The following is an 11,204-nucleotide window of genomic DNA, read 5'->3' on the forward strand; positions in this document are numbered from 1 at the left end:
CAAAAGATGAACTCTATCTAAGACATTTATTACATATCAATAACTGTAATATTTGATACTCTAAAATAGTACCCGTGTTTATTTGCACATCAATTTAAACATTTATTACAAACCATGTTTGAATTAAATATTACCATTTTGAAAAAATTATAGTTAGTAACCTACCATCTTGAAAAAAAATTAACAAACCATGTTTGAATTAAAAGGTCTAACTTTTAAAATTAAAATGTCATATTTGTCTTCAAAATGTCAACATAATATGTATGCATTTTTTAAAATCCAAAATGTGTCCACTGTTTTTTCTTTTGCTTGAAGCAAACTTAATACAATTAATACAAATTAGTTATTTGATTCGGTCAAAACAAAATTAAATTCCAATTTATTATTATTGATAAATAAACAATTATATGTATAAACATGCATAAATTATGCTTCACTTAAAGACCATTAAAAAATTTACGGTTACTATTTTCAACATTATTAGTAACTCTTATAACATAATAATGGATTGTAAGAGAATATTTAATTAAAAACGTTACAATAGTCAAAATAAATGTATGTTAATTTTTATATTGACATAATTTGTGAGTGCAAATCTTAAATTTAAAAGTACTTAAATCATGTTGATATATTTCTAGAAAGTTATATTGACTATGTAAATGTTATTTAAAATTTAAAACGATTTAATATGAATGGTCAAAACCGATTCAATGTGAATGGTCAAATACTTAAATCGGTCGAAAATTTATTTAATTTATAACTTCATCATTTGGTTTTTTTAACAAATAAAGAAAGTCAAACCATATAAATTGTAATAATGAGATAATTAGGTTATTATTTCGGTCAAACCATATTAAGGAATGAGTTTATAAAAACGAAAAGAATTAAAAACATAAAAATGTTGTTCATTCGGTTTTAAAAAATATAAGTAATATCAAACTTTATAAATTGCCATAATGGGATTCTTAATTGTGTATAAATCTAAAAATGTAAACTAATATGAATGGTCAAAAACGATTTAATATGAATGGTTAAAACGATTTAATATGAATGGTCAAATACTTAAATCGGTCGAAAATTTATTTAAGTTATAACTTATTCATTTGGTTTTTTAAACAAATAAGGAAAGTCAAATCATATAAATTGCAATAATGGTATAATTAGGTTATTATTTCGGTCAAAACATACTAAGGAATGAGTTTATAAAAATAGAAAGAATTAAAAACATAAAAAAAGGTTGTTCATTCGGTTTTAAAAAAAATAAGGAATGTTAAACTCTATAGATATTAAAGTTGAATAAATAAGGAAACTCAATAACAATATTCATGTTTATAAATGTAATAATCGTATGATTAAACTATATAAATTACAATATTCATGTTAGTTCGGTTATTTAAACAAATAAGGAAAGTCAAACTCAATAAATTGTATTAAAGGGATAACTAAATGTGTAATTTATGTATATAAACGCACGCCGGAAAATAAAATATACATCAAGGTATCTCCGATATACATGAATATTTCCTTTTATCTAAGAATAATGAATATGAATATACATGAATATTCAAAAAAGAAATATCTTACAATACTAATAAAAGAAAATGCTGATGCTTAGGTGTCAAGCCTATATTTTTCTAAAATCTTATCTCTCATCTTATTCATTCTAGCTATTCATGGGTCATGGGTCAAAATCATTTTGTCAAGTGGGTTATAACATAGTGCGGATTTTATTCATTATCGAATTAAGTTTCATTTTTATACTTGAGGTTTGACCAATTACACAACTTTAATACTTTTTTTAAAATTTCTTGACATTTCCATTAAAACGATGCTATTTTAGTACTTTTTGTTAACCACCCCGTTTGTTTTTTTCCGTTAAATCTACATTAAATTAATTTATAAGTATTTTGAGAATCACAATTGAAATAAAGAATCTAATTTATTTTTATTATTTGATAAATCCCGTGTAATACACGGGTTCAAAAGCTAGTACATCAATATACAACAAAATACATCTTATAAAGTCGTGCTCGATCCATGAAATTAGATTATATGAGTCGGACAATAACCTTAAATAATAAAGTCGAATATTATTATTGATATTATAGAATATTTTTATGATAACTAATAACCGGAAAATTTTTAAGGTGTTACCGGAAAAACGAAAGAGTGAGAATCACCATTGTATCCCGGATTTTTTTTAGAATTGAAAATGAAATTAGCTTGTATTTCGGGACATTAACCTGAAATTATAAAGTAGATATTAATATTGATATTATTGAACATTTGATATTTAATTTATAACCGGAAAATTTTAATGTCTTACCAGAAAAAACAAATAATGGCGATGAACCATGGTATCTCCGATTTGGATTTAGAACGTAAAATGAAATATTCCGTAAATCAATCTGGTCAATAACCTGAAATAATAAAGTTTTGTTATAACATTAATATTATGGAAGATTATAATTATAATTTATAACTGAAAAATTTAAATTTGCCTTACCGGAAAAACGAAATAATCATACTGTCCTTGGATGAAACGGATTTTTATTTAGAACCTAGAAATGTAAAACAAAAAGACAGGAAAAATATAAAGCTTCAAATAAATATAAAAAACCATTGTTATAGATATAACACATAACCGAAAAACGTAATAACGTCCACATATCAACTTCATCGTCGTTTTTGATTTACAACCTAAACTGATTTTAATCAAATGAAATAAGAATGAAAATCAAGATCAAACGTTAGAGGAAACAATAACCGGAAAGAAATATAATGTTGCCGGAAAAACATATATCAATGATCGGAAATTTATTATAAAATATAACATTACAGGAAAAAAATTAATAGAAATCTAGATATAGGTGAAAGGAATATATGAGAGGTTATTGACATAATTCGGCTAGTAAAGAAAGAGAGAAAATAAGTTTAAAGTAAAAAAATTATTAATTGTTAAGATTTAAATATAAAGGAGGTGATGACTTAGCGTGATTATGAAAGAAAATGATTGACATGACAATGTTTACAAGTGGAAATTGTTAGCATATGTATAGATAGATTTAGCAAAACAAAAATAATTTATCCATGGTGTGGTGGGTTGCGAGATGAAGGGCTTTATGTGTATACTAAAACATGCATACAAACATAGTCTCATTTTCCCCCTTTCTCTCTCTTGTTTGTTTGTCTCTCTATACATATATATACACACACGTATACGTATGGTATGCTATGATATGATCGTGATTTGTTTTTTTTTTTCATCTGGGTCCTCCAATGTGATATGATATGCAATCGATGATCATGGAGGTGTTAAGATTCAATTTTGATATGATATATGGGTGCTGGATCGGTAACGTAAATAGCTGAGGTGGGTTTATAATAATAATAATAATAATATAGACAGATGGCTTGTTCAAATCCTCCTCCTCCTCCTCCTTCGTTTATGGTAGTGGAGGATACCGATGAAGATTTCTTTGATAAATTAGTCAATGATGATGTTGATTCTAACCCCCCTTTAATTGAACATGAATTTGCTAATCCTATACTTTCACTCTCTTCGAATTCCCTTACTGATAATGCTAATGCTACACTCCACTTGGATAAACCGCCTACTGCTGCTGCTGTTAAAGAGGTGCAATGGAGTTCCTTTGGAGCCGACGCTGCTTTCTTTGATGAATTTGGAGATGGCTTAGCTGAGGAGACAGGGAAAGGGGAGGACGGTGTCGTTAGTAGTGAGTCGAACGGCGTAGTACAAAATAATTCCTTGCAGGGTGAGGATGCTAATCATTACTCTCAATCCGACACAGGGGAGGAAGCTCAGGATCCTAATGCTACTCAGTACTGGGAGAATCTTTATCCTGGATGGAGGTATGATGCTAATACCGGACAATGGTATCAACTGGATAATGCAACGCTATATCACAAATCATCGGAGTTTTCTTACGTGCAGCAATCTGTTGTAGCAGGCACAATGGAAAGTGTTACAAGCTGGGATTCGGTTTCGCAATCAAACTGGAATTTTGGAACCCAAGTGTATCCTCCTCATATGATCTTTGATCCTCAATATCCTGGTTGGTATTATGATATGAATGCCCAAGAGTGGCGATCTTTGGATGATTATAATTCACAAGCAGCCGCTGTAGCTCACGACCCCGTCAACCAAAATGGGTTTGGTTCAAGTAAAGGTAATACGTATTATGAAAATGATCAGAAAACATATAGTGGGCAGGAACAAGATTATAACTGGAATGGCTCGTTTAGCAATACCGGACAACAGGGTTCAACTATGTGGCAACCTAATACTGTTGCCAATAACGCCCCAATGGAAAACTTTAGAAACAACCAACAAATTGGTAATCACTATGGCAGTAATTTCCAAGTAGATAATCAACACAACTTTTATGATCACGTTAATAATGGGTTCCCTGTGGTTTCTGGGTCTCAGCCGACTATTCCTTATAGTCAGTCTTTCAATCAGTCTTTGGAGCAGAGTGAGAAAATGAATGTCCAAAAGGCATACGGAGGCCAAAACCAGTTAAGCTATTTGCAGCAACCGGTTCACAGCGGTCATCAAGTGTCTTATGGTTCTACTAAAGGAAGGTCGTCCGCTGACCGCCCTCCGCATGCATTGGTTACTTTTGGTTTTGGTGGGAAACTGATTGTGATGAAGGATGCTACCTCTTCCATAAATGCATCGTATGGAGGCCAGGTTAGCCCTTAATTCATTCCTGTCCATTTACCTATGAATGGGTCGATTCGGGCCACATTTTACCACTAACAGGTCAAAAGGGTGAGATATAAAAGTTAAAGTAGCCTCTATTTCCACGGCATAGATTTGTTTTTATATTTAGAGTATTTAATTCTTGTATTCTTATTTGACACACTGATTAATTAAAAAGAGTGTAAATAATGGACACAAAGGTTTTGGTAAACGAACTCGACTCGTGTAAAGTTTATTCCTTTTAACCGGTTAACTCATCAACCTGGCCATTAGGCACCTCTTGTATTTTTATTTTTGTTTGGATCCGCCTATTTTTTTTATTTTTATTTTTTTAAATACGTGTTTGCTGTGTGTTTCTCATTGTAGGATTCAAATTCAGGGTTGATTTCTGTTCTTAACTTAGCAGAAGTTGTTACTGGAAGAGCAGATTTACATGACTATTTTCACAATCTCTGTCAGCAGTCGTTTCCCGGTCCACTTTCTGCTGGAAATGCTGGGAGTAAAGAGTTGAACAAATGGCTTGATGATAGAATTACGCACTCGCAAACTTCTGATGTAGATTATAACAAAAGTGTAGTTCTAAGATTGCTCCTTTGCTTGCTGAAAATAGCCTCACAACATTATGGCAAATTAAGATCTCCTTTGGGCTCAGACACTAGCTTAAAGGTAAAAGATAAAAACTTTTTTCTTTTCTTCCTTTTTAAAGTTTCGATCCATCTAACCTGTTTTCTTTTTAACAAATTTTTACTCGTTTGACTTGTCAAACATTAAGTTAGATTACATAATAGTTATCAGATGATGACATCGCTTTGCTACATTCTACATTAATGAGTCAATAAAGTGTAAATTTATATATAGATTTTTGATTCTTCATTTAGGAAAATGATGCGCCAGAAGTAGCTGTTGTCAGACTGTTTGCATCTGTGAAGCGCAGTGCAGAATACAATTATGGTGCTTTTGCCCATTGCTTGCAGCACATACCTTCTGAAGTACAAATTCGGGTATTTATCATCCTTACGCATCCTAATAGTTTTACTCATACTGAAATTGTTTATTGTTACAAGGCCTATGTTGCATGTATAATGTATGCGTTATGATTTAGGAAGCTGCTGCTGAAGTCCAAACTCTGCTTGTTTCTGGTAGAAAGCAAGAAGCTCTTCTTCGTGCACAAGAGGGCCACTTGTGGGGTCCCGCACTTGTTCTTGCAGCACAACTTGGTGATCAGGTCCCACCACCCTCTGTCTTCGCACTGGCGTTTTTGACCTGTTAATCAATTGGGTAGAATTTGAAAAAAAAAAAACATACTCATGTTTGAAATGGGTTGAGCATCACCCAAAATGTATTCAAATTGTGTAAAACAGCCAAATGTTGTTTTAAATCAGATATTATGTTATTATAGAAACAATATAGGATTCTTGTTACACTAAAGACAAAAGCGTTTTCTGGTTAATCCAAACCGATCCGACCCGTTTTGACCCTCTCCCCCCCGCCTGATTTTTTTACGGACCATTTTTCATGTTCTTGAGAGAAACTATAATGTCTAATATTTAAATGTCATCAAATTCTAATAAATTATCCGTGATTTTTTTGCAGTCTTATGTGGATACGGTTAAGAAAATGGCTCTTGGTCAGTTGGTACCAGGATCACCGTTGCGGACATTATGTCTGCTTATTGCTGGTCAACCAGCTGATGTATTTGCAGCGGATGCTAGAACAGATGGTGGCGTCCTTGGTGCTGTAAATGTGTCCCAACAACAACCTACACAGGTATTGTTGCTCGTAGTTGGTTTTAGTTATTTAAGTTTGTTTCTCTTGACATACTCTTGCTTATATATTTACAATAGGGTCAACATAGTGTTAACGGTATGCTTGATGATTGGGAGGATAATTTGGCAGTGATAGCTGCCAACAGAACGAAAGATGACGAACTAGTGCTTATTCATCTCGGTGATTGTTTGTGGAAGGAAAGAAGTAATGTAAGTATACATGAATGCATCAGCTTACATGATTTTAATTTAGGGATCTGGTTTGTAACTATTTAAAAATATGATTCAGATTATTGCAGCCCACATTTGCTACTTAGTTGCAGAAGCAAATTTTGAACCGTATTCAGACACTGCTAGATTGTGTCTCCTTGGTGCAGATCATTGGACACGTCCCCGTACATATGCCTCCCCTGAGGCCATTCAGGTCTCACCTCATTTCGTTTTTTTTTTTTAACTAGAATCAATGACACAACCACCACCGGTTAATGGTGTTTAATGACCAAAAAGTAAATTTGGATTGAAGTTGTTATACCAGAATCAGTGACACAATAATAGGTTAATGTTTATTTTAGGATTAATATGTTGAGTCTTTGTTTTGTGTCCTATGTGAGTTGGTTTAGGTTTCTTGTTTTTTAAGTTTGGGTCTTTTATAAATAGCGGGTCAAGTTGTCTGTGTTGATGTAATTCTTTTTTTTCTGGTTTATAAATACAAATAGTCAATCACTGTTGATCACAATTTGTGTTCTGTTCTTTAAGAACAGTACACGAAATCCATTTTTTTACAACAAGTTGAAGAGTCGGCATTATTGGTGGAGGCGAAGCAATCAATTGGGGTTTGATTTGATCAACCATGATTACTCTTCTGTAGTATGCAAACTCGAAATTAACTTGTAAACATAACAAGACATTGACCTGAGTAGACCCACATGACCACCCAAACCTAACTTAAACTACAAGCTAAATCGAAACAAATTTGACTCCGAATATGATTCTTGTAGACCATGACCAAAGCAAACCTATTTAAAAGACTAAACTGACCCTAAAGACACATAACCCATTCGGCCTTTATTCCTTGCACGCCAAGCTTCTTGATTTCACTCACATGATTAATCCAACTGAAGTCTTAGAAAAAGGAATGGGTCACATTTCCTCTAATGCATGGATTTTTATGTACCTCTTTTTCTCGTTGAATTTATTTTGAAGGAAATGAAATTGAAAAACTACAATTGTTGAATTATATTTCTTTCTACCAAAGACTTCTGTTGTTTTCTTTTCTGTTGATTTTATCTTTATATTTCAGCAAAGAGAGAGAAAACTGTTATACATTGTTAGAATTACTAATTTGGTAAAATACAAAACCTTGTGATTTTGTATGCAAACAGAGAACAGAGGTATATGAATATTCAAAGATGCTTGGAAGCTCTCAGTTCACCTTGCTACCATTTCAACCTTATAAACTTTATTATGCACACATGTTGGCTGAAGTCGGAAGATTGTCAGACTCTTTAAAGTAAGTATACTGTATATATACCTTACTTATGCACACATGTTTAAAATATCCTTAATAGTGAACAAAAAAACTATAATATTGCTTTAATATCATATCTTTACTCAGGTACTGTCAAGCTGTCACAAAATCAATAAAAACCGGACGAATCCCTGAGGTAGATATCTGGAGACAGTTGGTTATATCCTTAGAGGATAGGATAAAAATTCACCAACAGGTACTACTATCTTTCTCTAAAATTAAATAAATTAAAAAGAAAAAATTTATATTTATTGTTCATATTTGTACTTTCCGGTTTTGCAGGGTGGGTTTTCTACCGGTAAAATAGTTGGTAAACTGCTCAACCTTTTTGATACCACCGCACAGCGTGTTGTTGGCGGGCTTCCGCCGCCGGTTCCATCAACATCTGGCGGCAGTGCCCAACACGACCACTATCAACAACCACAAAAAGGTTCAAGGGTGTTGACCAGTCAATCAACAATGGCAATGTCATCTTTAGTGCCATCTGCGTCCATGGAGCCAATCAATCAGGCAGATGGAAACAACAAAAATATGATGCATAACCGCAGTGCTTCAGAACCTGCTTTTGTTCGATCTCCCACACAGGTTGTGATAATATACACATTTCTATTATATCTGATTATCCAAGATCACTGTTATACGGGATTAAGTTTTTTAAAATTTGATGTTGGACCAGGATGACACGTTGACGGAAAAGCCTACAGAATCACAAAGTAAGGCATCTGAGAAGACTTCAACGCGTCGTGGGTTCGGTTTAGCAATGTTTCTTGAAAAAACGGTGGGTAAGATTCTACCGTCTCGCCAGGACAAACAGGTACAATTTCTTTCTTTCTTTCTTTTTTTTTCTTAATAAAGCACAACCAAAATGGACCTACTGTATTTGTGCTTGCAGGCAAAGTTGGGGGAGGCTAATAAGTTCTATTATGATGAAAAACTTAAAAGATGGGTGGAAGAAGGTGTTGACCCGTCAGCAGAGGAAGCCACCATTGCTCCACCGCCAACAATGGCAGCTTTCCAAAATGGATCACCCGATTATAGTCTAAAGACCATTTTAACAACTGAATCTACAAGCCCATCTCCCGCTAGTCATACTTCGGGAATCCCATTGATTCCACCTACCACAAACCAATTTTCTGCACGTGCAAGAACCGCGCCTCGAGCAAGGTAAATTGTTATCATCCAATAGATAAAATGACATGTTATGGTATAAAGTCTACACTTTTTATGCTTTTGGTTTACTCAAACTTGTTTTGTTTAAAGTTTATAACACATGTGTCGTTTTTACATGGGCTTTCGACAGGTATGTAGATACTTTCAACAAAGGTGGTGGAAACCAGGCCAACTTATTTCAATCACCTTCCGTTCCTACCATCAACCGGCCCAACCCGAACCCTAACTTCTTTGTTCCAACCGCCGCCCCTGCAGCATCCGAACAGCCAGCTGATACCCAAACTCCCCCCTTGGTTTCTTCTACAACCAGCCAATCAGCAATGAGCATACAAAAGTTTGCATCAATGAATGATATGTCAAAAGGGGGATCTTCATCATCATTGTCAACTTCCACATCATCAAACACCAATCATCCCATATCGCGAAGAACATCATCATGGAGTGGAGGCGCGTTTATGCCAAACAAGACGGGTTTTACTCACTCGTCGAACGAGGAACTTCAAGAAGTTGAACTTTAAAGCAAACAACAAGGGTTATATAATGCTGAAGGGTTACTTAGGTTTTTTTTTTCTTTTTGGAGAGAGGTTTTGTTATATACTCCATGTTAAAAGAGTTGTGAGGTGTTGGAGAGAGGTTTTGTTATATACTCCATGTTAAAAGAGTTGTGAGGTGAGTTCATATTATAACAATCATTACACCCTCAACTCAAGAACACAAAATACTTTTTGTGTTTCTGGTCTTTTTGCAGGGAAGTTGGAAATGTCAAAATGACACAACTAACTAACTAACTAACTACTCACTCACCCAAGCAGAGGCCTAAAGCCCTAGCTTTACTTAGCTTAACTATCGGGCCGACCCTGCACTTACTATATAAATGATACAATGCCTTAAATTACTAAGTGAATTGTACTCGATATTTTAGTAAAAATAATCTTTGTATTATACTTAAAATACCAATTAAGATTAGTTAAGTTGTAAAGGATTAACATTAAATTATCAATTATTAACCAACATGACTCTTGAACAATTATAGAACTCATGTAATAACCACTTATGATGTATATATGATGTATATATGTGTGAACCCTCGGGTGGGCAAAAGTGAAATTGCACTAATTTTGACGTTATTTTACTAATCTCGTGAAAATAACGTTAAAAGTGACGGACGGTTAATCAGGCATCATGTAGTGGCGTTGATAGCTGAAAGATAAGGGTACATGCATCGATCAGCCGGTGTCCCGATGATTGAGTGCTATGTGCCTTATGTCCAAGGCTTGATGCAAAACTACTATCGAGCCGGGGGTCTCACCGGAAGCAGCCTCTCTAACCCTATGGGGTAGAGGTAAGGCTGCCTACATCTTACCCTCCTCAAACCCTACCATAGCTTTGCTATTGGTGGGATATACTGAGTACGATAATGATGATGATGATGATGTAATAAACACTTAAGAGTTTCTTAGAATAGGTTATGTTGTACACTCATTTATCGAGTGGATAGACATAAACAATTTGTTTTCACATCGTTGATAATTCTCATTCTAAAATGGTCAATCATTACTAATACTTCACTTGATCCATGCCAATATTAGGATTCATGTTTTTTTCTCAACCAAGCCCTTACAAGAATGGCAGTTCATTGGCTTATCATCAAGCTCGGTACTTGGTGTCTCTTTCAAAGTTGTTTCATTTATCAACCAAGCCCTTACAAGAGTGGCAATTCATTGGCCTATCGTTAAGCTCAGAACTTGGTGTCTATTTTAAAGTAATCCAAAGCTTCACAAGACTAGCAATTCCTCGGCTTATCGTCAAGTTTGACACTTGGGGTATCTTTTTAGAGTATTTTAACATTCTTCATCAAGTGATAATTGCAACATAACATTTACTTATTAAAAACCGATCACATGTTTAACCAATATTATCAAACTTCAGTTAAGATTCATTGTAAACCAAAATGATACTATGAAAGTTTAGCCAATAATAAACATGATATTACCTATCAAAGTAATAGATACAA

At 33.9% G+C, this 11,204-nt stretch overlaps 1 protein-coding gene across 1 annotated transcript; it reads left to right on the top strand.

The window, feature by feature from the left end:
• Window positions 1-3,409: 3,409 nt before the first annotated feature.
• LOC143529930 (protein transport protein SEC16B homolog) lies at window positions 3,410-9,723 on the top strand. Its single transcript, XM_077025608.1, has 13 exons — window positions 3,410-4,714; window positions 5,093-5,392; window positions 5,605-5,727; window positions 5,829-5,951; window positions 6,320-6,493; window positions 6,571-6,702; window positions 6,782-6,916; window positions 7,875-8,002; window positions 8,108-8,216; window positions 8,303-8,604; window positions 8,690-8,834; window positions 8,913-9,184; window positions 9,321-9,723. Exons 1-13 carry the CDS (start codon window positions 3,410-3,412, stop codon window positions 9,706-9,708), a joined length of 3,636 nt encoding a protein of 1,211 aa, XP_076881723.1. The 3' UTR covers window positions 9,709-9,723.
• The last annotated feature ends 1,481 nt before the right edge of the window (window positions 9,724-11,204 follow it).

This window comes from Bidens hawaiensis, unplaced genomic scaffold, assembly GCF_021521415.1.
Source record: "Bidens hawaiensis isolate Kalapana, Puna unplaced genomic scaffold, B.hawaiensis_p1.1 tig00008772_1, whole genome shotgun sequence".
Lineage (NCBI taxonomy): Eukaryota > Viridiplantae > Streptophyta > Magnoliopsida > Asterales > Asteraceae > Bidens > Bidens hawaiensis.

Bases quoted from the DNA above. Each gene is read 5' to 3' on its own strand.
- LOC143529930 (XM_077025608.1), top strand. From the start codon at position 3,410: ATGGCTTGTTCAAATCCTCCTCCTCCTCCTCCTTCGTTTATGGTAGTG. The intron at 4,715-5,092 runs GTTAGCCCTTAA...TTCTCATTGTAG, and splicing joins ATGCATCGTATGGAGGCCAG to GATTCAAATTCAGGGTTGAT. The intron at 6,703-6,781 runs GTAAGTATACAT...AATATGATTCAG, and splicing joins TGTGGAAGGAAAGAAGTAAT to ATTATTGCAGCCCACATTTG.